The sequence below is a fragment of the Netta rufina genome (genome assembly GCF_964035555.1).
Source record: "Netta rufina genome assembly, chromosome: 2".
NCBI lineage: Eukaryota > Metazoa > Chordata > Aves > Anseriformes > Anatidae > Netta > Netta rufina.
In genome coordinates, this window is record NC_140124.1 from 34,190,440 (window position 1) to 34,217,545 (window position 27,106).

Here is a 27,106-nt window from a genome sequence, read left to right on the forward strand (position 1 = left end):
TCGATCTCACTAAGGAGTACACTTTTTTCCCCATAGGAACAACGTGCTGTTGCAAGCACAATGGTTGTCAGTTCCCTGAGCTTAGTTTCTCCTGAACTGAGGATGGGACAGCCAGCTTCTCCAGCCTCTGACATGTATGCTTACGGCTGCCTTCTCTTCTGGGTAAGTTATGGCTTATGAGGGAGTTTCTAGTAAAATTGGGGAACTGTAGCAGGCTTCATAAACAGCAATATGAATACGTTATTTTAAAATTCTACTTTGAATATTTTGGAGAAGTGTGCATATTATAAACTGAGTGGTAGGAGTGGAATGAATGGGAGTTTATGGGCATAAGGCAGTGTGTTTTTCTGTAAGGTATACAATATAATTTGTAATTACGTGACCAAAAACTGTGTTTTTGTTCCTCATTCTGGGGATTGTAAGTTCTTACTATACTTATCATTCATTCTTGTAACCCTTTTTGATTATTTTCTTGTGCCCTTGCCTGTGAGGCAGTGTGTTCATCATCCTATCTTTTGATTTGGGTAAGGATAGGACTTTATCCATGGTGAAGGATATCCTTCAGGACATCCCACCTATCCTTAGGTGGGTGTTCTGTTCCTTAGGGCGTGCTGTGTCAGAGAGGAGAAAGCAGTCTGCTTTTCTGTGTTAGGTTGCACATTATACAGCATCTCCTTTTCCTGCTCTTTTTTGTCTTCTCTTAGTGTTTTGCTGCCTCCTCAGCTCAGGGTACCAGTGGCATGTGTTCCAAATGGAAAACTTCAAAATTTCTTGGAATTTAAAAAAAAAAAAAAAAGTCATGAGCTACCAACAAGTGTTGATGTTCCCATGCAGTGATTTTTGCACCTGGTCCATTGGAGCTGGTTCACTGAGTACCAGTTGGGGTTCAGATAAATGAGATTGGCAGTTCTGTCAGCTGCACAATGATCTTGTGGCACAGAAGGGATGACTGAAGCTATCTTCTATCTTTAAACACTTTGTGATAGGGACATAAGCCACAAGTTGATCAGTAGCCATTATCAGTTACCTGTGCTGAGAAGATGAAGCTGGTTCTTAGAAAAGTCATTCTTCATTATGTTTTTGTCCCAATTTAGAGCAGATGCTTAAAATAAGTAATTTTTCTACTGAAATAGATGGATTAAAGTGTAGATTAATATCATGGATGCTTATAACTTATTTATGTGGTATGGTTTTGTTGGAACGTTTGCAGTGCCACTGTTCAGATCTTCTGTTCAAAAAAAACTTTTTTTACAAGCAGAAGTGAATAAAGTGAGTGTAAAGCAAAGAAGAAGAAGAAAAAAAAAAAAAAAAAACAAAAAACAAACAAACAAAAAAAAACCCTAAACCACCAAAACAAATGGAGGGCTGGCAATGGCTGGCTCTGCTTGAAGAGAATATCTGGGATGCAGCAAGATCTGCAGTCTTCTGAAAACCCATCTCCAAGCTTTCCAGCTGAATTTCAGGTTAATCCATGTGTAACAAATCTCCAGCTCAGTCTTGATGTTGTATTGATCATTTGATGGGAAATTTTAGTTCATATTCTGGCCTGATGTTCAGCAATTGCCAGTTTGATGGCAGACACCTGAATTGTGTTCTCCCTCACTGAGCAGCCCTACTGCTTCTAAGATGGAAATGGGGGTTTTGTGAGTTCTCAGCTGCTCTGTGTCACAGGAGCCCAGTCCTGACAAAATGCACGCTTCTTCCCATTTTTCTTGTAATTGTAGGGAATAGAGGCATTTTCAGTTCAACTTGCAAGCAGGGTTTTGAAAAATGCTGTGTACAGGCATGGTTCTAGGCGTTAATAAGGGCTGGGGAAATTTCAGTTTGCTTATGGATGGTGGGTTCATGTTTGTCTATTACAGCACACTTCATCTTCTTTAAGAAATGCCGTGGGTTATATAATTAAATGTACAGCTTAGACATGGACTTCGAGTCATGTTTTTAAAAGTCTATTTCGTTTGACTTCCAAAAGTTTCTTCTGTGATACTATTTTTATTGCTCTTTTTTTTCCTGTGTAAGGCAATTGTGAGCCACTTACGTATTTTACGCTATTGTGAAACTACAAAAAAGCTTTCCTCTGCCCATTTTTCACAACAGTGGATTTTCACTTGAAACATGGAATCTCCTTGGCTGATATTTGTTAAACTAAAGGGTAAAACAATGTTACATATTATGTATCTTTTAATTTACAGCTTTGCATTCAAAACCAGGAGTTTGGCATAAAAGAAGATGGCACACCTGAGGTGGATGCGGTTGGCATGGTATGTTGATTGTCAGATGAGGTAGATTAGAATGGTCTTGTTTAGAGGTGATTAACTGATATGCTTTTTTTTAAATGAAAAACAAAAATTGGTTGTAAGTGCTGGGTTGAGAAAACGTTCTAAACTGGATATTCTAAATAGCAAGTAAAAATATTTGAGAAGGTATAAAACCCCAGGATTTTCTTAACACTGAAGTTCACCCTCACAAGGAACAACTTAATAGATAACTTGGTGTCACTCAATTAACAGTTACAGACTTGGGGAGAAAGTCACTGATCCTCATGCCTTGAAGGAGGTATTGGAGTTAGAAACCTGTCTTTTCTGAAGTCAGGGAAGTTGGCTTTGTTCATCTGTCTTCTACATAATAATTGCACAATTCTTGAGCATTAATAAAACAGCTGATTTCCATTTTAGTCACTAAATGCAGTTGTAAAGTCATAGTGTACCCTTTATTTTCTGCTCTTTTGTGTGTGTGAAATGTAAGCTTTCTTAAATGCCTCAAGCAAGTGCAGAGATGTAAGAGGGCCTCAAGTGATAAGATCTAATGTTGCTGCTTTCACTATTTTCTGTCAGCCACTGTTCTATGCCTGCCCTATGCTAGCAACTGTTGCCACCTTGAACTGTATTTTCAGTCTGTTTTTGGAAACTTACCAAGACCTTGCCCAATGTCTTGATGACTCTTGAAAATGAGAGTAGACCTGTGTGCCTTTGTATTTCCCAACTTAGGTTTCCAACTTTGAAGTAGATAATTTTATAGCCTTGGAAGAAAATAAACCAAAGGAAGGAGATACTCAGGTTGATGAAGATGTAGGCTATAAAGTTATCTACTCATTGATTAACATCCAAGAGATGGGATGCTACCTATCAGAAAGCAAAGGATCATCTTCAGAGTTGGAGACTTAAGTTTGGAAATACGAAGGCACACAGGTTAACTCTTTCCCATAAACTTTCAGTCCTCAGGCCAGGACTTGTCTCTTGCCTGCTTTAAACTTCTGTGTTTGCTATGGGTGATCCCTTCTTCTTCTTCTTATCTATTCTGTGTTTCCAACTTTTATGCCACCATATATAGCTGAAAGAAATTCTCTGGAAGATTTATGGGCCTTTTTCAGATTACTAACTTGCTTAGACTAGTTTCTACCTCAGACTTCTGCTGGACTCTTTTAGTTACCTGTTCTTGTGCTTCCCACCTCCTCTGAGTGGGTTACCCTTGTGATTTTTAATTACTGGGATATACTTCTCACATTGTGCTTTTTCTTTTGACCTCACTTTAAGTGATAACTTTGCCTTTGATTTTTTTTTTTTTCATAGCTTTGCTTTTGGATTTGAGAAAACTGTGAGACTCTTTAAATCGTGTCTTACACTATTATAAAATCCCTGCAAGCTGTTTAGTTTCTAAGTGAAGTATTAATAAATAGAATTCTCTACAGAATATAGGAAGGAGTTAGAGGTAAGTCTCGATATTACCCAGAAAAGTAGAGAAATACTTGAAGTGGAAAGTGTAGAATGAAACAGTAGAGTTGCTGTTTGCCAGATAAGTTTTGATTGTTTTAGCAAGGGAAAACAAAAGCCTAATAAATCCCTCTTTTTATTGGTTGTACTTATGTATTAATGATGTGAGTGCTTTGCAAAGCTATCTAGGATAACATGATGCAAAAATTGGTCTGCATTTACTGGAGTTGTGTCATTCTGAGCTTAGTGTGTCCTCTTCACTTTAAGCTTAGATACTGTCACGATACAGTATTAGACTAACACAGCTGTAGCACTTCCAATGTCCAGGCCAGGTAGCTTCTGTATCACTGCGTAGCACAGTGCTGTAAATAATTTTGTTCTGTTAGATCACTGATCTCCTGTGCAGTGTCTTCTTAATAGCTTTCAGCCATGTTCTCCAGTGTTGAAATCACTACTATTAAAGCACAGGACTATCTACCAAATCCGTCTGGAAAATTGATTCCAGTGTGAAACTATCGTGAAAAATAAAGGAATAAAAAATGTAGCATTTGAGTAGTGAGGTGTTCCTGTAAATAGCATTTCTTATTTCTCATTATAGTTGCTCAGTTTTTATTAAAAATTAAATGAGTCTCATGAAATGTGTAGTGCTGTAGGAAAGAAGATCTCAGTACTTAACAATTCATTGTGATTCTGTGATCATTAGTACAAGCTGTAGGGTTTTAAAAATATTCTACAAAACTTGTGCAGAGCCATCTGTCCAGTGCGTCATTTAGGGTTGTGCATAATAATCCTTAGATTCTGAAAGAAACTAGCTTTCTCTCACACATAAGGGAAACTTGTTTGAGGAAATAGAAAAGAGTTACTTGAGACATGAAAGTAGGAATTGGCTCACTTTGGTTTCTCTAAGATTTCTGCATAAGTGGCTGGTTTCAGCTTCCCTTACTTTTTTGGTTCTTTTCTTATAGATATCTTCTGAGGTGCAACATCTGCTTTTATCTGAAGGACAAATGTTCTTCGTTATTGGCCTTAGCAGGGATTCATTCATTTTACAGTTCTCAGTAAGAGCAAGCTCCTTCATAATTTTTCACTGATAAAAAGAAGCAGCTTTTTTCTTTTTGAATAACTTTGCCAGGTGTTACCATCCTAATCAATGCATCTTTGTTGGTAGTTTAAGGATTCATCCTGGATACGTGTGCGTGCATGTGCACAAACTGTCAAAGTGCTGCAAAGCAACTTGTTCTTCCTGCAGCTCACAGGAACATCCGTGAGGGTTCTGCTAAGAAATATAATACTAATAAATATATTTCAACGGTTTCTTGGGGTATCTCAAAAACCTCTGGCTGTTAATCCTTGTCCCAGTTCTTGGGGAAAATCTATTTTGCTTTTAAGGACTTTATCTTTAATCGGCTTATTCAGAATTAATCTCAGTGCCCATCTGCAGGTCCTTGACAGGCTGGTAATTTCCCTTCCATCTCAGTCTCATGCCTAGAGGAATTGTACACTTGCAACCATTAAATTTTTTTGTTTGTTTTCAGGAAATGTAAAATTAACACAGGAAAGTAACATTAAATTTCAATGAGGGGATACTAATTTTATGTAGCTGTTGAGGAGAAGCAGTGATTAGAGACATGATCTTGTACCTTCCGTTTTGCCATGCTGAGCTTCAGTATTCAGCATATTTCAGCATTCAATTTTGTGTATTTATTAAAAGGAGTAAATAAGATCTAATCAGCTGGAGTAAACACAGTGAAACCTTGTCCTACAGTAGTATTGCTTAAGGGATCAGTTTTAGATTTCCTTAGTGTGAGAAAATGGTGAAAAGGGGAAACTTGCTGAAGGATATATGACTTTTTTTGAAGTGGAAATATATAAGTGCAAAACTTTTCAAGCTCTTTAAATGCCTGGGCTTTCTTCATTTTTAATTCTACCAAGGAAGCGTGTAGGCATGATTTACCTGTGCATTTTAGTACATCAAATGTTTGAATGTTTTTAACTAGAGATTCTCTTTTATACGTTTTGAATGTTTTGTAACCATTTAACAATCCTTTATGCCTGCAAGTTCAACAGTTTTCAGATTTAATCTTTCCACCCAGATTTCAGATTATCTGGAGAGAGAGGCTGATTCTCTTGAATCACTGCTGGTCAGTGGGGAAGTTGGAAATTGTTTCTGTTTCCAGGTTTTTGACAATTTGTGTACATTCCTTTGCATCATAGATTTTTGTCTGGATGAAACAGAGCTAGGTGAGGGGTGATGCACAGCTATCTGGTGCTTTCCTGTTCTATTGACCCAGGTCAGAGGCGATGCTGGCTTGCAGAGGCTACAGACATGAACGCCCCCTTGTGGGAAGATTCTTTTTACGTTGGTTTTTATTAATCTATGTCTCTAGATCATCATCTGAGAGTTTCTTGCAGTCCCCTTGTTCAAATCCAGTGTGTGCCCTTCCTTCCTCAACAGCTGACATGTATGCATATGTGTAGCAGCTGAGTTCTTGTGTTTTGTGCATGGAGTCTAGTGCTGTTAATATGCTAAGCATTTAGGCATGTAATCCTTTCAGAAAAATCCAAACAGCTTAAGTGTAAGTGATGACCTAATAGCAAAACAGCTGCTGTTGATTTAGAGCCCATTACTCCCATTACTTCATTTTTTTCCTCTACTTTATTGCTCTGCAAGAAATCAATAGGACAGACTTAAAAGTTGATGTTGTAGAAGGTGAATGGCACCCATTCTGTTCTTTCTCAGTAGAAAAGTAGACTTAAAAAGCCTGTGGCTGGGTGTGGGGGAATGGAATTAGTTGACATTTAAGGTCCCTTCCAACCCAAACCATTCTATGATTCTGTAGTTCTCTAAAATGCTGGGAAGCTAGTGTTTTAAGACATAACTTATGCTCTTCTGTGAAGCCTGCTGGCACCGAGTTGGCAGACCCGGTGCCAAAAGCTTTCTTTTATTCTGATGTTAATGAGCACCGTGTCTATTAAGAGTGCAGGCCATGGAGAGTGCTGTGGTACAAACTTTTGTGAGGGCCCCGGGCTGCAAGCATTTATGAGACCTGTTCAACAAATACTTGGTTGTTATTTGGAATCGTGTTTGTTTCATTTGCTGATGAAATTCGTCTCCCTCTGTTTGTAGGATGATAAAGTTAAATCCCTTCTTCAGAATTTGTTCTGCTCTAACCGACTGACAGCTGAGCAGGTGCTGGGAGATGATTGCTTCCTCTTAGTTGATGTGATTCCAGATTCATCACAACCAGGTGAAGAGCATGTGCCACACAAGGAGCATGATTCTGAGAAGATGGATAAAAAGGAAGATGCAATTAAAATTAACTCTGAGGAGAATGGGATAAACCCTACTCCAGTAGATAATAAACTTGTCCATGATGTGTTTGATTGAAAGTTCTGTTTTTATTTTTGAAATCAGTTGTCCTGATTTGGAATCTCAGAATGTAGAAAGTTGGGTAGGTGCAGTCATGTTTTGGGGTTACATAACCTTAACTGCATTTTCTTCAGAGTACATTGATTCTAAATACGAGTTCAAAGATACAGGTGTGGTGTTCCTGACTGTGGTCTTAGTTCGTCAGTCTTTTTGTCTGTTACATAGGCTTTAAATTTACAGGATATAGTCATATTAGATTCCAGAAGTATTTAAGATGAAGCTGTAGCGACTTGCTTTTGTATTCCCCTTCTTGCTGCAATTGTAGGTTAGATGTTCCTGTTAGAGATGCTCTAGGGCAATGCCTTTTGGTTGCAGGTTATTCAGTGCTCAAGGTATTTCCACAGCAACTGCCTTCAAGATTTAAGAAGAAAAACCTTTGACAACTGGTGAAGGAAATGGGGAGCAGGCTGCTGCTCTTCTGTTTTTCTGCATGTGCAGAAGGCAATTAACTTCCAGGAGAGCATCATTTTAGTAGCTCTTTTGCAGTGCTGCTGTGCTAACCAGGATGCTATACACATGCATGTTGCAAAAATTATTTATCTGTCTGCTCTACATAAGTGTGTGTCTGTAAATCTGTTCTCATTGTTCACAGTAGCTATAAAAATGCCATTTTGAGTGGGCTTGCCTATTTACTTTTCTGTTAACATTACCATTGAAAGAGTTTTGTCAGGTCTTTATTTCTACAGGAAATTGTTGCTTATCTTTATGAAGCTTTTCTTTTCTTGGGAAAAAAAAAAAAAAGTTAAAATGTTCAGAGTTTCTGTAGCAATATATTTAGCCTCTGGGTGTTGCTCTTGGACAGTGCTGTTGGCAGACTAGGATTTTGTAGGGGAATTACTAAAGCTGCACGTTGTTAGTTGAAGAATGTAGAAATCCAGTATGTAACAGGCAAGACACAGCAGTAGGGAAACCAGGAAGCCCTCGGGTACAACAGTAATTGACAGTGGGTAGATGATGTCACCTTGGCAGTTTCATCTCTGAAAATAGACTTGTTTTTCCATCCTTAAATCACTCTTTTTTTTTTTTTTTTTAAAACACAGAGTAGCATGTAAGATGCTTTGTCCTTTTTCATTAAATTATAATGATTTTGTGATTTTTGTATTGCATGTATAATCAGTGATATCAAAACCTTTGTTAAAAATGTTTTGGACTTAGAGTTTTTGGTTAGTGTGTTTAAATGTATTTTCATTACTGAAGTCACAGAAGAATAATGTCTTGTTTTTTGTCAGTGAAAACAACTGGTAGCAGTTCTGTGAGATACTTTCCAAATCTGATTGTAGCCTTTCACTGTTAATAAAAGGCTAACTTTAATTAACGTTAAACACTGAACTGAGTTGTGTTTGGTTTGTGTCTTGTATATTGGAATAAATTTTTGCTCAGTTTTTTTGCACGTGTCCATGCAACCTAAAGTGTACTTCTTAAATCCCATAACTACTAACCTTTGTTTTCTGAAACTAGAAGTCTCTGTTTATGCTTGATTCAAAACTGCAGTCTTTTCCAAATCTCTTCACCAACTGTAAGTCATCTGATTTTTACATGTGAAACCTAACATGAGGGGTGAAATTATTTATAAAACGTGCAATTAAGCCTTTGAAAGCTTCTGGTACATACAAGTGTCAGGGTAGGGGACAACCTTTCTGTTTGAATTAAGTCTTGATTACAGTTTTTCAGTGTAATCTGTTTTGTTTATTTCTATGTTGACCTTTTCTATGGTAATTTTGTAGCTCTGGCTTTCTTGTCCTTCCTTATTTGCTAGAGGCATTAAGAAAACAGGTTGGTTCAGGGTCACGTTGCACAGCTATCCTGCTGAAGTTGCATACTAATCCATTGTAATGGACTGCCTTCTGTTCAGTTTGTGACAGACCTTTCTAAACTGCATCTCTTCTCTCTGGAAGATGGGAACTTGGAGGACAGAGACCTTGAAGTGATGCTGTAGGATTAGTGTCTCCACTCACTGGCTTTTCCTACGAAGAAGCTCAGAGAAAACTTACCTCACTCTTCCTTGGGACCAGTGTTGAGCAGTGTCCTTGTGCAGACCATATAGATGGGGGACTTTCAGAGGCTAGCCGTTGCTTCACTTGGACACATGACAGAAACTCTGCTTACTTCGAAGATGTTCGTATCTTCTTACGGCCTCTAATGATAGACCTATGGTCTCGGTGCTGATACATACATATTTTTCCTTTTATGAGGACATTAACCCTTCTACTTGTTCATTTCTGTTTTCTCTCTGCACTCCTGGCCTTGGTGCCCACCTGTCAGGTAGATGTCTGTGTCAGTCTCAGCTTCTCCACAGGACATCATACCCAAGTCAGCTGTTACAGTCACCTTCCAGTCTCTGGCTCTGGTAACAAAGTCATGTAGGAGGAAATATTCTCTTCAGGCACCTGCAGACAATCACTTGCTATGACTTTACCTAACATAGCCTGCAGGCCTGGGTTAGGGTGGTTTCACTGTGGGAAGGGGACTTCTTTCAACAGATTTGGAGAAAGAGAAGACTTATCTCTGTAGTTTGGGTGAAGAATTACTCCTCTCTGAATGCTCACATGTCGTCACTTCTTGAGACTCCAGCTGTTCTGTTCGCTGCCGCTTAATCTGCATGTTCCTTCCAACATTCATAACAACTTCACTACATCTTTCCATGTAGTTTGTTGGTTGCTCCATTAGTATTTAACATTTCTGCCTGTGCAGTTTTGAGAAGTTTTTTTGTACTCCAGAATAGGCTTTATCTTGGCATTTACTGGTGTTCTAAATTTTTTTTTTTTTTTCCCCTGATAAGTGCAGGTTTGTATAGTCTGTGGGTTAAATTCCTTCATAGCAGCTACCTCAGGGGCTTTCCTAGATGAGATTTTTCATCTGCAGTCTTCGTTTTCCCAGCTTGCAAGGGAATACATCAAGATTGCACTATGTAGGTGCATCTTCTGAAGTAAAACTGAGATAATTTCTTTCCATTCTGCCTGGTGTGTGTGTTACTGCTGTGAAGCATGTCACCAGTAAGGGGAGAGAAAAACTATTTGCTGTGCAAAGAAGTGAAGTCCATTTTTATGTTTTACTGTAGTAGGTAGCTGCAAAGGGCCTGCAGGTAGAAACTTGCTGAGCAGAGCTGGGAAAGCTTGCTGGAACTCCTTGATGTGTTTCTTCACTCCTTGACATGTTTCTTTTGTTTCTTTGTTTGGGGACTTACAGCTATTCAGCTTTTTCTTTGCAATCCTTATGACTGGTACAGTGGTCAAGCAGAGAGGATCTGGACCGTCTCATCTCGACAGTCTCAGGATAGACCAGAAGGTTTTGGTATTCCGAGTATGCTATTAGGAGACTAATCTGGCAATCTGAGAGCCCTCTGGCTTCTTTGTGATCTCCTTTTCCAGTGCAGCAGCCTGCTGTTTCAGCAAGACCAACAAATTTACCACCTGGTGTCACGACGTGGGATAGGGGCAGATTTGGCAGCTCTGAAGAGTCCTTGTTTGAAGTGGAAGAGCATGGTGCTTGTAAGCCTTGGGGCCTTGAGATGCCAAGTGTCAGTCCTATAGATACTCCACAGGATGTGTGTCTCTTACCAACTGTGACTTTGATTGTCTCTTCTCTCAAGTGTAGTCTGGAGTACCTGTCCTGTTGAGCGTGTTAGAGCCTTTCTAGCAACATAGAGCTGCATGGCATTAGTTCAGGGGCTGAGGGAACATTTATCATGTCCTTGCCATCGCTTGCGAAATCTGCACGTTTCTGAAATGTCTGCTTCTAGACAACCTCTCCATTGTTTCTTCTGTTCCCTGACTTCAGCCTGGTAAGATGGTTTCTCTGTTGATCTCAAAAGTAGTCCATGATGGTGATAACCAGAACCTGAAAATCCGTGAAATGAAAGTTCTTAATAGCATTGCCACATGTACCTGTGCTGGGTTAAATTATTCCTCACAAAGACAGGAGTAGACGAGGCACATGGGCAACTCTTGAAGGAGAATATAAGTGTTACATATCCCCTGGAAGGTCTTTTGGGTGTCTTGAGGTTTGGCAGAGGGAATTGAAGTGATAAACAGCACACTAAAAATTATCACTCTCTGTTTGTGTGAGCCATGCGGAGTGCCCACATGCTGTGCAAGTCCTACCGGCTGCAAGACAGTACAAACATTTAAGGAGTCTTGATCAGTGTAAAAGTTGCATACAGTGTAAGTTTGTGTATAACCAGGAGAATTCCTTCGGAGAAAATAGATTGAAGTTGCATCGGTCCAACTTCTGAGATGAAAGCGGGATGAGCACTCAAAAGTAAATGCCTGCTGAGAAGATGCGTGTGGAGGCTGCTAGAACTGGAATTGGTTTTTATTTGAAAGCATTTTTTTTTTCTGGTAAGATTTTGTTTAAAGTTGAAGGGCACTGTTGGGAACTGCAGATCTATTCAAAAGTAACTTCTCTTAATTTAAAATAACTGTCAAAACAATGATTCCACAAAAGCAATGCTAGCCACTTGTCGAAGGCTGGTTATTGATAGTGTTCGTGTTACAGGTGTGTAGTTGTCATAGGATCATCAGTCATGGATTTCTGCCTGAAATTTTTATCCTCTGTCCTTGCCAGCAAGAGGTGGAGCTGTTGTTCATGTGTTCTTCTGGCTGTCACTTTTCCTAGATAATTTTTTTTTCCCTGCCCCTGTTTTAGTGAGTGTTTGTGGGCTTTTTTGTTTTGTTTTGTTTGTTTGTTTAAACCTAGTCGGAACCTTTTGTTTGCATGTTTTTAACTCATCTGTTGGCCTAAGGATGCTTCAGGGTATGCTCAGAGGAACACTGCTACTTCAAGCATCCAGGTCTAACAGATTAGACTTCCATTTTGTCATTTGTTCATGTATGTATGTATTCTGAGCCTTCTGTCCTTTTTACTCTGCTGTATCTCACTACTCAGGGACTGCTCAAACTAACCTGTTTGTTGGCAGTCTCTGTTCTCTACCTCTCTCCTTCCCTGTGGTTGCTTCCTCTGGTTCAGGTTTTCCATTTCCTGTTTTCTATTTGGGAGTGAGATTCTCTAGTACGTGACGGTACACTTGATTACAACGCCAACCATTATTCATGGAAGCTACTTCTCGATAGCAATAACTTCTACCAAGGGAGTAGTGGGGGAGAGGCAAACCTCTGACAGATAGTTCTTGTACACAATCCTATTTTTCCAGGTAGCTTCACACGGAACATTACACCATTTTTTAACTAGAATGGTCTATGAAACTCTCTTATGGGAAGGATGTGCACAGTCATTACCTTCCCAGAGGCCTCTCCTCCTCCTTTTAATACCGAAGAGCACTGGAGAGTTGAGGCTTACCTGGGCAGTGCCTGCCATTTGCACCTGTTAATGCAGGATGCTCAGGGAGCAGGGGAAAATGTTCCTGAATTGCAGGTACAGCTAGGGCCACAGTTTCCAACACATCATGAAAAAATATTGCCAAGTTGTTACTGGTGGGTGACAGCATGTTCACATTAATAGCCTATTTCTTGTGCTCTTCTGAAATATTTTGTTAAACAGAGTTTGATGGTGATGTATTATTGTCTGATACATGCGAAATTGTTAACATTCTTTGGACATCTTTTGCTGTCAGGGCCTCGTGGTGTGGTAACTGACTCAACAGCCTTTGTATTTCAGTATTTAATTCTTTATGTTGTCTCTATAAATATGACTATCTTAAAGGATGAGAATGGTTTGGTGCTTGTGTTTGCTTGGAGACACTGTTGTTTATTTCATGATAGTGTTTGCAAGTAATGTGACTGCTAAGGTGCATAAACTGAGACTGATCATTTGGGTATGCTGTAGTGATTCTCGCAGAGCAGCCTTTTTCCCTTTCAGCTTTATAGCAGGCCTCCAGCCGCATCTGAATTTGTGCTGTGTGTTGTCCCCGTTTTACTAGGGAGCAGCTAATCTTTAAAAATCAGGTTCAAAAACCTCACTCTTACTTGTAGTCATCTGCTGCCACTGCTGGAAAACTGAAGGAGATGCTGGATACCCGTGGCTTGGTCTTTGAACACCACTTTTTTTTTTTTCCCTTCCTGGGTATTTCTTTTCAGTGAAAGCGACTTTAAAAGAAGATGGGTTTTGATAGGAAGCTTAAGAAATATGCACTGAAACTGAGCAGTATGGCTGAAGAGTACTTGGCAGTGTCTATACTTACCACCCATATGCTATTTCAAAGCATAAGAGGTGGTATCATTTCCTGTTAGTCCTAACTCTACAAGAAGTTACCACTTTTCTCCCTTGCAAGAACACAGTGGCAGGAAATCACCTGTTATTGCTGTTAGAAGGGCCAAAATGCTGAACCTGGTTTACTGAAAATGTAAAACATTTCCTAGCTGAAGAGTACTGACAGACCAACATGTTGTTGTGTTAATATCTTTATAAATGCCCTGAGGCATAATACTAAGTTAATCTTTTGACATTTTTATTTGCTTTTTAACATCACGATTCATTTTTAAAAATCTTTTAAAACTCCATTTATTACTGTCATTTAATTGATGGTAACTACAAATTATACCAGCTGCAAAGGAATACATAAAAGACATGCAAGTAGTATAATTTGGAACACGGTAATCTTAGTAGCCTGAGTCATGAATTTCATCATCCGCTGCAGTTAGTATCATTTTATGATTCATAAGTCTATTCGTTTCTTTTTTTAGTGTGTCATCAGATAAATAGCTTAACAGTAAGGTGGCAGAATTGTCTTGTCTCACCCCAGTCGTAGGAGAGCACGCAGGTTTGATTGTTCCTACATACGTGTAGTAAATCTCCCTCCAACCTCTTAAATCTGAAATAACTTCCTGCGGTGCAGTGGAACACTTGCTGATTAAGACATTCAGATTATCAAATAATCACTATCTTAACCTAAAATTTAGAGTTCATTGAAATTGTTTTAAAATGCTTTTGTTCATTTGCTGAAGGTGACCTGTGCCATAGATCAGTGCACAGACACTTAGAGTGATCCTGGGTTGACTTAAGTGGGAAGCAATCAGCATTTGCTTAATGTTAAATCAGCACTACTACAGAAGTACTTTCAGCTTCTTGAATAGTTCATGTCTCTAATTAAATTAGAGACAATTTAATCTTTTCGTTACCCTCTCTGGGTTTACTTTCAGTTTAAAATCCTGAAGTAGCATGATTTGTTTTGGTGTGCCCCCTCTGTTTAAGTGTTGTACCAGTTGTGCCACCTGTTAACTTCTTTTTAAAGTTTGAAAAGGTACGCAGAAATCCCACGTAGATAGGTAGAAATAGATTTCTAAATCAGTACTTGCAATGTTCACGGGAATTAATTTGCTCTAATAATGCTTATTGCTTTTTCAGGCACTGGTGGGGTGATGAGAAACAAATTACAGGCGTATGAACCCGACTGCCATCTTTGTAACTGCAGTAGTAAAATAAAATCACTATCCTCCCTTTTTGTTATGTTTCCAAGCTTACACGAGAGTACGTCACATAAGCATGAAATCATAGAATCATTAAGGTTGGAAGAGACCTCCAAGATCATCTGGTCCAACCATCACCCTAATACCCAAGTCACCCACTCAACCATCACCCAAAGCACTACGTCTAACCTTTCCTTGAATACCCCCAGGGATGGTGACCCCACCACCTCTCTGGGCAACCTGTCCCAATGCCTGACTGCTCTTTATGAAAAGAAATGTCTCCTCATTTCCAACCTGAACTTCCCCTGGCACAACTGAGGCTGTTCCCTCTAGTCCTGTCACTGGTTACCTGTGAAAAGAGGCCGACCCCCAGCTCCCCACACCTTCCTTTCAGGTAGTTGTAGAGAGCAGTAACTTCTCCCCTGAGCCTCCTCTTCTCCAGACCAAACACCCCTCGCTCCCTCAGCTGCTCCTCACAGGACCTGTGCTCCAGGCCCTTCACCAGCTTCGTAGCCCTGCTCTGGGCACACTCCAGGGCCTCAATGTCCTTCTTGTAGTGAGGGGCCCAAAACTGAACGCAGTACTCAAGGCGTGGCCTCACCAGAGCAAAGTACAGGGGTACGATCACCTCCCTGGTCCTGCTGATAATCTGCTGTGCAAGATTGGGTCAATTTTAAAGAATATGCCAAATCATGTATCTTGACCATTCACTAATCCTAGTACCTCAAAGTCAGGTTGAGTTAGCTTTAGCAAATTAAATGCCAAGCAACTTTGGGGTTAATCAGTTGGGGATGACAGGATTTTTGGTCACTTAAAAAAACATCTCTAGTGACTTCAGTGCTACTGTATGTCTTCTCAATAAAATAAGGGGAATTCCTTGATAGACTTTTTCTTGGCTGAGATACTCTTTCCAGACTTGGGCATCGCACATCAAGAAAGAGTAAAAAATCAGAGATGGTTCAGAAAAGTGTATGAGGAAGACTGAGGTCTACAAACAAGGATCTGTGACATGGAAAAAAGACTTAAGTAAAGAAAGGGTGGGTTTTAAGTCCTCAGAAGAGGTTAAAGCCTCCTAGAACAGAGATGAACAGAAAGGAGTTACTGCTACTTCTGCCCTTTGGGGATTAATGGGTTGAATTCTAGAGCAAGGGAAATTAAGGGTGGACATTAGGGAAAGAAACATCCTGATTCTGCATAGTTAGGCATTGCTTAAGGAGGCTTGAAGCCTCTAGTACTGTACTGAGACACCCATCTGGCAGGAAGGTGGACTGGATAACTCTTCTGTTCTACTTGGCTATGTCTTTTGTAGTACATTATTTTTAAATATATCACTTTGCCTTGCTCACTATTGGGTAAGTTGGTTTCCTCAATAAAAATAGTATGTGAACGTGGAGTAATGTCTTGAATTTGTGTCAATTAAGATGTAGAAACCCAGGTCAGTATGCCTTTTGCAGATCATAGGGAGAACAAGCAGGTTAACTGCATGCAATCCACATCCATGTGCAGTTCTAGCCCTAGAAAGCTTAAATGGTACCTAGCCTTTTTTCTTCATTGGAAGCTGCATGCATGACTTGCTCTGTGCCAAAAGTTTAGCTTGACATTTGCAGAGACCTGCAGCCCTCAAAATAATAGACTTGGCCTGCAAAGATGACTTAAGCAAAAGCTTTATCAATTGTGAAGTCTTGTTGAGTAGAGCTGCAAATCAATTTTAAGTTAGTTTATTTTATACGGAGGCCTGTTGTCCTTAGCTAGTTTTCAAAAGCACTGCTGCAAGCACCAACTGTCTTTTGTGGCCAGAATGTTATGGGTATATGATTAGTAATACATTGAGCTTTGTTTGGATACAAGGCTGAAAACACCCACGGATGTCTCATCCTGTGGGGAAACAAACGTTCTATTTGGAGCATCATGCCTATACATCTAGTCTGCCACCACAGGGAAAGAATTGCCAGATAACGCACCACCTGCTGGTAACGTGTCATCGGACTGTGTAGGAAGATGCATTTATATCCACGTTTACACGGAACCCCCCAAAAATCTGACTTTAAGTGGAACTTTCTTAACCCTTGAGAGAGGTTACCAAATTCCTGTCTTCTGTTCTTTACAACTTTTTTTTTTTTTTTTTTTTTTTTTCCCCAAAAGTTATCCACTGATGAAAACAGATTCCTTTTCTAGAGCAGTTGTCATCTGCTGTCAGTTCCATAGCTGCTGTGCTTCCTTGGCATGTCTGCTGCGGAGATGGTTACGATGATCTAGTCACAGTTGCCTTCAGGCAGGGGAATATGCAGCGGCAGGAGGTGAACTTCTGAGAAACACACCTGCTTTTGTTCAGCTGTCCTGGTAGGAGTAACATAAAAAAATAAGTACACGATGCGATGCAAGCTGACTTGTTTCGAAACGAAGTGATGCACCAAGTGTTCCAGAAGAGTCTCAATACATAGAGTGTTTTGGTCCATTAGCTCTGTACTGAATTGTTGCTATTGGCCTCTTTCTCAGGAAGCCTGAAAATCAGGGGGGAATCCTGAACCAGCAGAGGGCAAATAAGCTTACCTGTCCCTTTGCATGAATTGAACTGAGTAAACAGAAACTGAAGTGTTCCTTCTATCACAGGTCCATTGTTGAGACAGTCATAGCAGGGTGTGTTCTCCTGTTCGCTGTGTCCATGCAGTCAGTGTGGTTGTTCGTTTGGAAGACCTTTCAGTCATCTGATGGGACCCTAGAAATCGTACTGAATTTAGTATGTGCCACAGCTCTAAGTCCCCCAGTGGCAGTGACCTCAAGGTACAGACTAACAAAGTGCTTCAGTTTGTGCCTAAATGCCTGAGTGGAGGTGGATTAAAGCAGGTGCCTTGAGCAGCTTTGTGAAATTGGACCAGTGTCACTATTTCCTCATCTGTGCACTTGAAGTTTTGCAGCTCTTTGTGTAGTAAACGCCTCTTGTGAGGCCTAATGCCTAGCCAGCCTTGCTTGAAATGGCTGCACTTGCCGAGGCGATCGTCTCGCGGGGCTCCGCTGCAGCGGAGCGGGGGATCGGCCAGGCAGGGCTCATTTCTCCGGCACCGAGCCCACTCGACGGAGCCGCCAGGGCCCGGCAGCCCTCGCCAGGGAGGGGAACGAGGCCACAACGAGGCGGAGGCGGAGCCAGCAGCCAGCAGCGCCCCCTCCCCGGCCGGTCAAACGCTGCCCCCAGGGAGCGCGGCCACCAGGACGGGCAAACAGCGCGTGGCGCCTCAGAAGGGAGTGGCGCGGCAGTTGGCGCAGGCAGGGCGAGCAGGCAGGGCAGAGCGCTCCCCGCCCATACGAACACCTCCTCTAACGGCGGTCTACTGCTAGCTCAGCTGCGATGGTGTACACCAAGCACGGTGATCTCTCCAGGAAGGCTGTACACACCCAGACTCAGCTACTGATCTCTCAAGCTCCAGGGCCTCAAACCTGTTGTGTAAGGGCACCTGGGAAGGGGGGGCCGGTAGGGGGGGGGCATCGCCTGCGATGTCGAGCAGGGACCTGTTTCCGTTCCTCCTCGACTCCTAGGTGCCCTGCCTCTGCCCGACAGCAACAGGGCAGGGGGTCCATGCCCATTTGGGGTGTCTCACCCCAGTCCCTGTCCTTCAGGCCGCGCAGGGAGTTGCTCCACAAGTCTATGTCCTGCTCACACTCCCTGATATCCCTCAACCTCTCAACCTCCTCCTCGAGTTCTGCCACGAGGCAGACCAGGTCGTCCACCTGCTCGCACCTCATGCACACAGTCTCTCTGCCCCCCGCAGGTGGCAGCAACAGGCTCAGGCACTCCCTGCACCCGGAGACCTGAACTGCCGCAGTTTTGAGCGGGCAGTCGGTCTGGGTGTGTACAGACTCCGTGGAGAGATCACCCTGCTTGGTGTACACCATCGCAGCTGAGCTAGCAGTAGACCGCCGTTAGAGGAGGTGTTCGTATGGGCGGGGCGCGCTCTGCCCTGCCTGCTCGCCCTGCCTGCGCCAACTGCCGCGCCACTCCCTCCTGAGGCGCCACGCGCTGTTTGCCCGTCCTGGTGGCCGCGCTCCCTGGGGGCAGCGTTTGACCGGCCGGGGAGGGGGCGCTGCTGGCTCCGCCTCCGCCTCGTTGTGGCCTCGTTCCCCTCCCTGGCGAGGGCTGCCGGGCCCTGGCGGCTCCGTCGAGTGGGCTCGGTGCCGGAGAAATGAGCCCTGCCTGGCCGATCCCCCGCTCCGCTGCACAACGCGTCTGCCCCGCAGCCGATCGCCTCAGTTAGATTATATACATACATAATGCCTTTGTCATTTCCCGGAAAATATTAAATTTGATTTCTATGGAGTATATGGGAAAAATGATATTTTTTTTTGTTCGTAATTCAGTGTTTCTTGGTGGGGGCCTGTAAAGTTTCTTGCAGTTACAAAGTTTTAATTGAAATGGTGATGGAAATGTATATACTGTTTAGTGGAAGATGATAAAAGCATGTATTTAGAGTGAGACGGGGCAACATGTTTAGGGCTGGATGTCTGCTTCTCTAAACCTATTACTGGTTTAACCATTACTGCATGGTACGCGTTGATATAGTATAGCCTTCATCAGGTGCAGAGAGGAAGTCTGTGTTATTACACCGTGTGGGAAAGATTTTCTGAGATAAGCCAAGAACATAAAGAAATACATCTGAAACCAAAGGGGAAAATTTACTGTTAATTTTGCGACAGATTCTGTTCACATGCAGGTGCCTACCCAAACCTTACATTAACAGGATACTTAAAGGATGCAGAACATCCTCATTACAGCCTCGGGCCTTTAGCTTTTGTCCATGGTTCACTTGCACCATTTTTCAGCCACAGCAGCTACTCAGTTTCTCCAGATGCTGACACCTTTTAATTTTTTTTCTATAACAAGTGTATAAAATGCCTGTTGGAAACTGCATTTCTTTGTAGTTACTTTTTTTTGTGAAGGAAGAGGGGTTTGAATCCTTACACTTTTTTCAAAGTGTTGCTGCGTGAAAATAAGTGCAACCTCCTGGGGGTGATGATTAAAAAACACGTGCGTGTGTGTATATGTGCTCGTATTCATTTCTTTTTTTGAGCTGTGACTCAACTCAGTTACTTGTCTCTAGGAGTCAGTAAATGTTAGGGCAAAGCCTGTTTGCATCTGAGATCTTCATCTCCGAACTCTGCTGATGACAATGATACAAAAAAGCACTCAAATGTATTGAATCTGAAAGCTGGCATTTTAATTTAATATTTCCCACAACGAAGTGAACAACTCAGGGCATGCCAAAGCAGACCTCACAGCTGTTAGCAAGCGTGTGGGTAGACAGATGTGTAATGTACACATGCAATGTTAAAAAAAAAATATCTTTGTGATGAGGTTAAGCAGGCCAAATACATTCATCTGCTTTCTCTCTGGCTTAGGTGCTGCTGCTTGTTTGAATCAAACTAACAACAGACACTTAGAGCCAATGTACAGAGTCACAGATTGCTCAGGGTTGGGAGGTGCTTCTGGAGGTTGTTTAGTGCAACCCAGCTGGGTGTTGGATATCTCCAGCGATGGAGACTGCGAACCTCTCTGGGTAATATTCTATTTTTTGACCACTATCAGATTAAAGAAAAGGGTCTTTCTTATGTTTAAACAGAATTTCCTGTATTTCAGGTTGTGCTCATTGTTTCTCGTCCTTTCACAGGGCACCACTGAGAAGAGTGTGGTTCAGTTATCTTTACACTCTCTCATCAGATATTTGTACACTTTGATAAGCTCCCCCCTTAGCCTTCTGGTTTTCAGGCTGAGTTGTTTCTCCTCGTGTGCTGCGTGCTCCGGTCCATGTAGCTGTCTTTATGCCTTACTCCTGTATGTCTGTACCCCTTCAGTACTGGGGAGTCCTGAACTGGGTCCAGTGCTCCAGCTGACTCACTGGTGCTGGGCAGGGGGAAGGGTCGCTTCCCTTGGCATGCTGGAGATGGTCCTTTCAGCTGACACGTGCAGGTTACTCTCCCCCTGCCCCAGAAAAGGGAAGAGCCCTTGCTGGATTATTTTTTTTTTTCTCACTTGTGTGAGAAAGGATGGTTTATTGGCACTTATGGCGATGTTTCAGTAGGAGGTTTGGATGCTTTTAATGAATCGGGATGCCGAGTAACACTTCTGTGATGCTGGTGAGAAATTAGGCTAGTGGCCAGACGGAGCAGCAGCTACAGATAATGGGTTTCATGTGTGTGTTTTAGCAGTCTGGAGCTGCTACTGGCTTATACACTATAAGACCTTGTAGTCACGTGTCATGTGTTTTCAGTCTTTCTCTTTCTTTCACTTCTTATTTGTTACCCATTTTTTTTCACCAGATACAGAAAAAAAAATCAGAGCACAAGGTCTTCAGGTACAAACTTTCTCTATGGCTTAACAAGCACAGAGTCTTGAGAGGAACATCTGGATGCTGCTGCATTGTGGGCAGCCACTTGCCAGCTGCATGGATACTGAAAACCTCTGTGCAGCCGAATCAATAACTGTACGGCAGCTTTGCCTGCTGGCAGGAGGAGGCTATTCATTCTCAGTGTATTTCAGCATGTCACCTGTTGACTTCAACAGCAGCGTTTGCTTTCATGCTAGTTTCTACCACCTGTGCGAGAAATGGAGATATGTTTTTCAGGATGTATCACTAACCTGGAACAAAAATTTCTAGCAAAGCAGTCTCTGCAAAGATATATATCACTTAATTGTATTTATTACTATTTTTTTTTTTAATGGAACCAGCATGACATGGTCCTGCTTTTGTTGGATTTTCCTTTGATCTTTGAATGTTTTGGTGCAACAGTTTGCAAAGTATATTTTATATTCTTACATTACACCCTCAATGCAGTATTTGGTCACTTTGAACACATCAGCACCTTAACTCTTTAAATGGCACTGCCATTTAATATGGAGAGCAGGAATATTTGTACTGATGTTTTTCTAAAGGAGATGGTTTATGACTCACATAGCTGTATCTTCAAGCTAACATGCTGAGGGCTGCTGCAAACTCACCAGTTGTCCTTAGTCATGACACTGCCTGATATCCACGGTTAATCTGAGTGGAAAGGCACCGGCACTGCTGGCCCTGGAGATGACTTGTTTTGTCAGTTCATTGCCACAGAACCTGCTGACTTAGGATCTGGATGCTTTGCATCTAATAGAGAAAATGATTGTTTCTGAAATATTTTGAGAAGCAGGGTGCTTTTGCCAAAGGTACTGCTCTGAAGGCATATCTTATTTTTGTACAAAACCAGTGGAAACACATTGGCTTCCAGCTGAGACATTCAAGTCTTGGGTGACAAGTCTTGGATCTAGAGTCCTGGTCTTAAAGGAAAGAGTGAAAAACAAACAAAAACACCAAGGAAGTCCTTACTACCTGGTATCCTGGGCTGCATTAGGCAGACTATTGCCAGCAGGCTGAGGGAGGTGGTCCTTCCCCTTTCCTTTGCACTGGGGAGGCCACATCTGCTGTGCTTTGTCCAGTGCTGGGCTCCCCAGTACAAGAGAGATGTGGCCATACTGGAGACCAATGAAGGCCCACAGAGATGATGGACTGGAACGTCTCTCTAGTAGGGAAAGGCTGAGAGATCTGGGACTGTTTAGCCTGGAGAAGAGAAGGCTCAAGGGATGGGGATATCCCATCAGTGTGTATAAATAGCTGAGGGGAGGGTGTGAAGGAGGCAGAGCACTTCCCATTGGTACCCCCTGACAGGACAAGTGGGCACAAACTGACACACAGGAGGCTCTGTCTGAACATTGGGGACCACTTTTTTGCTGTGAGGGTGACCAAATGTTGGCACAGGTTGCTGGGAAAGGTCATCAATAGAGAACTTCAAGAGCCAGCTGGGCATGGTCCTTGGGGGTAACCTGCTGTATGTGGCCCTGCTTGAGCAGGGGTCCCTTCCAACCTCAACCATCCTGTGGTCCTGTGAAATGGGAATCCCATGGCATCCTAATGAAACTTGTTCAAGAGTTGTGGTAACAGCAGGCATTTAATTCTGGTTTTCATCTCACTGAGAGTTGTATAATTCTGTATCTGGTTTCAGCTGCCTTTCAGTGAGGCTGAGGTACAAAACTCTGCCAGCCATGGAGCTCCTGAGGAACGTGAGCGTGTTAGTATATGGGTCTCAGGTAATCACACATGGATGGTAGCATTCTGTTCTGACCAGTGTATTTTTAGACTGTCAGCATCAAATAGAGGTTTTTGGAGAAGGTTGTAGGAACTGGAAAATATATCTGGGAGCTGTTTAGAAAGGTACATTGCTGTGTGCTAAAAGCAAGCAAATGGGGAAGAAAAATGACAGATTAAAGCTGGTTAGAGGGCCTGAGCAAATAGCCATGCCATTGAAACCGAGAGCAGACCTGTTATATTAAAGGTAAATCTCTTCACAGTTTTAATGGGAAGGAGGCACTGTTTTCAGTTTCAGCTGGGGGACTGGTGTGGAGTTTGCAGAATGAGAAGAATGGAAGAAACCTGATATGGCTGTTGGGAGGGAAATGTGAGCCATCCACTGGCAAGAGGCTTTAGGACACGCTTCAGTAAATCTCTAAGGGAGCGTAACGTGTGTCAGGTATAAGCCTACAGTGAACTATGTGAATGCTTTTCCACCTCTAAATAGTACAATACGTTGTAAGAATTCACTAGATGTGCTGTCTTATGCGTGTTGAGTCAGCCATGATGAAACATAGATCCAAAGTGAAATGAAAGTGGGAATTCTTCTGAGAAGTCTCTTCTTTTAGCCCAAGTAGACTATCGGTCGCATTGCTCACTGTGGTCTGTACCGAGCATCAGTCTATTCCCGTGCTATAATGCTGTCTTCCGTCCTGTAATTGATACTTTCTCATAAAGTACAGAACAAAGTGTCTTGTGTGCTGTATGACTAATCCTTGTTATTTCTAAGTATTGCTTTTGCAGTTTAAATACAGGCAGACACCCCTTCACCTATTGTGTGCACCTCTATTTTGAATAGTGTTGCGAGACCAGTACGTTTGAGTGGTGAATTATTTCCTGCTGGTAAGGGGAGAGGTGTCCTTGCAGAAAGGGGTACTATGAATGGGACTCTAAACACCAGGAAGGTACCAAGTGTTTTTTTTATTATTATTTAAAGGGTTGCTTTTTCTGACACCCTTCCTTCACAAAAAAAAAAAAAAAAAAAGAGCATTAATGAAAGAAAGCACTTAATGACATGAGTTGTCTTAAACAAAATTAAGGTGTTTATGTTCTTTTTTTTCTTTTTCTTTTTTTTAATATGTAGCCTACCTATCACAGGTCCCTTTGCAAACACAGCACCTGCTCTGCAGATGAACACTTCATGGTCTTCTTTAGAAGGCATTTGCCTTCTCTAGTAATTTCCCTGGGTCAGGCATTAAAGCAGTCCCAAACTCATTCAAGAGGGGGTTACCAACCTGGCCTTCTTGCACTGAGAAATCCACAAATGGAACATAGTCTTCCTTGGTTTTCCTTATTTCCCAGGGAACCTCCTTGTTGTCTTGCATAATTTTTTTTCATTTGTTTGTTCATTTGGGGGTCTGAAGCCTTGCTGTGTTGTGCAAGTCGTCTCTCTGCCAGCCTTAGTCAATCCCACAGATCACCAGTTGTCTTCCTTTCTAGTGCAGGCTGGGTCCTGGCTGTTTAATTTCACCATCTGACATGTTAACAAGGCCACGTGTGCTAATATATTCACTGGGGTCTGACATGTGAAAGCAAACAACCCCCTCCCATAACAGTGAAAGAGTAGTGCTCACGCTCTCCGCTCTTGTGCTGGGTGGTTAATAGCAAGAACAGGGGCTGGCTCGTACATCCATGGGGTAGGATGAAGCGACCCAGGAGAATTGCTTCTGGACAAGGGCTCTTTCTGCCTGCTTTTCTTGCCAGTTTGGTCCTGCTGAGTATTCAGGTATAGTTTTGCCGAGGTCCAAGTGCTCTCTTGTAGGAATGGGGCAGGCTTTGAGTGCTTCCATCCAGCATGAATTCAACACTGGAGCTACTGCAAAGAGGAAACTGTGTGCTCCTGCTGTGATCACTGAAAGGTAAAGCTGAGTGCTCTTTGCTTTTTGCAGAGTCTCAGGATTTGTGGCTAGTGCATGAGAGGATGAACCAAAGCCCTGAGGTTCTTATTCTCTTCCACATGCCAGCAACGGTGCAGGTATTTTTCATGGTGATCTCTGCTACTCGTCAGTCTTGGCTGGAAGGCCAACTTCAGACGTGATTTAGTGTTGGTACTTGGGGTGTGCTGAAATTATTTCAAAAGCAAGAAGGAGACTCCTGTTACTGACACTGGCCTTGAAAAGAATTAATCTGAAATTTTGTATGTCTGTTGACCAAGAGCATGCTCAAAGTACCTGATGTTTGTTCACCTTCCTACTGTGGCAAAGATACATATTTTGAATCCAAAATCTTACTGTTATCTTTTAGAAACTAGAAAATAATATTAAAAAAAAATCAGGAATACGCAGGTCAATCAAACTCACTGACAGACCAATCATCTTATGACACTTTAATTGTTGCTATTTTATTATGAAAATAACTTTGTGCAAAGCCTCCTTCTATAAGGAAGGGCACACACATATAATTATAGGATGCTTTTGGTGTTAAAAAAAATAAAAAGAAAAATGAAATGACTAATACATTTTGCTGGTGGAACTGACAGCTGTAACAAACCTGCTTCTCTCATCAGCCATAAGCTTTTATCTATGCCTTGTACTAATGAATAAATCATCTTATTACATAAAATTGCATTCTAATTGCTCCCGTGTCAGTCTATTTCAGGGTAGGCCGAAGCAGTAAGGTTCCCTTGATGCCTGGGTTTTCCTGTTCTGTTTGACTGCTGAGCAGTCACATTTGCAAGTGCCTGCAAAAGGACTTGAAGGAGAGGAAAAAATGAGGAGGGGACTGGAGGAAGGCAGGAGATAAAGAGAGAGAAGGGCAAGAGGGCGTGTGAAGGGGATAGGGAATAAATGGGAGAGACACAAGAGTTGTTGAATGGAAAAAACAAATGAAAAGCATTCGGAAAAGCCAGTGGGAAGACAGAGAAGATGAGTCAAGACTACGGCAAACCTTTTTTTGTTAGGCCTTGTGCAGAGCAGCTCATGGGAGCTCGCGCCGTTCCCAGCAATGGAAGGTCTTGCTTCGGTGCTCACACCTTCCTGATTTGATTAGGGCCGTGCTGCTTCCTTTGTTGGGTTTTGGATGATACAAAACCATTGCTATTCATGCTGGCAGCTCATGGACGGCTTCAGGCAGTTAGAATTAAACTGCAATTTAGGATTTGTTGTCCTGGGCAAATTCGGAATAAAATTCATACCTCAGCAGCGTCGGTCTCCATGCCTCGTGAAGACCAGGGCTTTTTCTACAATGGCATAATTAAATTCTGTAGTTTCTGATGCTTACATGTGTGTATGGATAAGACTGGCTCAGTGGGGCTGATTCTCAGGGGAGTGTGAAGCTCTTTCTTGGTCCTCATGATATGGGCTGTGCTTCTGGACGCCTTGTTCTTCACCTCTATTTCTGCTGCTGCTAAACAGCTGTGGCCGTTTTGTGTGACAGGAGACTTTCCTCAAGCTCTGACAAGTTGTCACGGTCTAAACTCTCCTATTTGTCACTTAAAACGTTACCTGGAAAACGTTAATTGATCATTTAATGCTGTAGAGTGAAGAGATGTATCCCCCCACCCCTTCTTGTCACCAAGTCAGATGATTGATTCTCAGATAAGAGAAAATGGCAATTTGGGCAGGCTTTGTGTAGTAGAGAACGTTTTTCCAAATTAACTACAACTAAATGACTTGGAATTCATCCTTCAACTACCAGCAAGCTTTATTAACTCTCATATATTGATTTTATTTACGTTGATGAGAAAGAGGGTTGAACGCAAGTAAGACTCACACAAAACTGAGTGCGTCTGTATAGAAATTGTGCAGCTTTAATTAATTTGGTTTAACAACTAATTTAATTGGAGCTTCCTGTTGTAGAGAAGGGATTTGGTGGAGTTCCTAAGTGATTGATTTAATCATTTGCAAAAGGGAAAGGGAGTCTCACTACTCATTACTCTTCTAAGATGTACTAGAACTACATCCAGAATTTTTGCTGCTTGCTTTTGTATTACAAGATCCTTATCTTACCTAACACTGTTACACTGTTTTTTTTTTTTGTTTTTTTTTTTTTTTTCCTGAAAGAACAGTATTAGGATAATGCATTATAAGCTAATGAAACTGGTTAAGTGAGGACACATGATTCATTGTTTAAGATTGTTTACAGTTCTCTTTTATACGTTGTATGTAAAGTAGATTTACCTTAAAAGGCTGCCAAATGGAAGAATAGCTGTTGATGTGGACACTTAGAAACCTTTTTCATACCTGGTATACTCTGGAGGGAACTCTGATTGGATGGAATTCCGATATCCCCAAATTTTGTTGACAGAAGTATTAAACGGAAAGAAAGAGCTACTTGCCGAGGCGATCGGCTGCGGGGCAGACGCGTTGTGCAGCGGAGCGGGGGATCGGCCAGGCAGGGCTCATTTCTCCGGCACCGAGCCCACTCGACGGAGCCGCCAGGGCCCGGCAGCCCTCGCCAGGGAGGGGAACGAGGCCACAACGAGGCGGAGGCGGAGCCAGCAGCCAGCAGCGCCCCCTCCCC

The 27,106-nt window shown here is 42.2% G+C and overlaps 1 protein-coding gene across 1 annotated transcript in view; it reads left to right on the forward strand.

The window, feature by feature from the left end:
• The window catches only part of STK31 (serine/threonine kinase 31), a gene marked incomplete at both ends in the record, with an annotated part of 34,833 nt that extends 27,735 nt beyond the window's left edge, over positions 1-7,098 (forward strand). The window contains 3 exons of the mRNA XM_084281597.1: positions 37-162; positions 2,193-2,261; positions 6,838-7,098. Of these exons, the coding sequence (XP_084137723.1) occupies positions 37-162; positions 2,193-2,261; positions 6,838-7,098 (456 nt within the window). The remainder of the gene's footprint in view (positions 1-36; positions 163-2,192; positions 2,262-6,837) is intronic.
• Between the last annotated feature and the right edge of the window lie 20,008 nt (positions 7,099-27,106).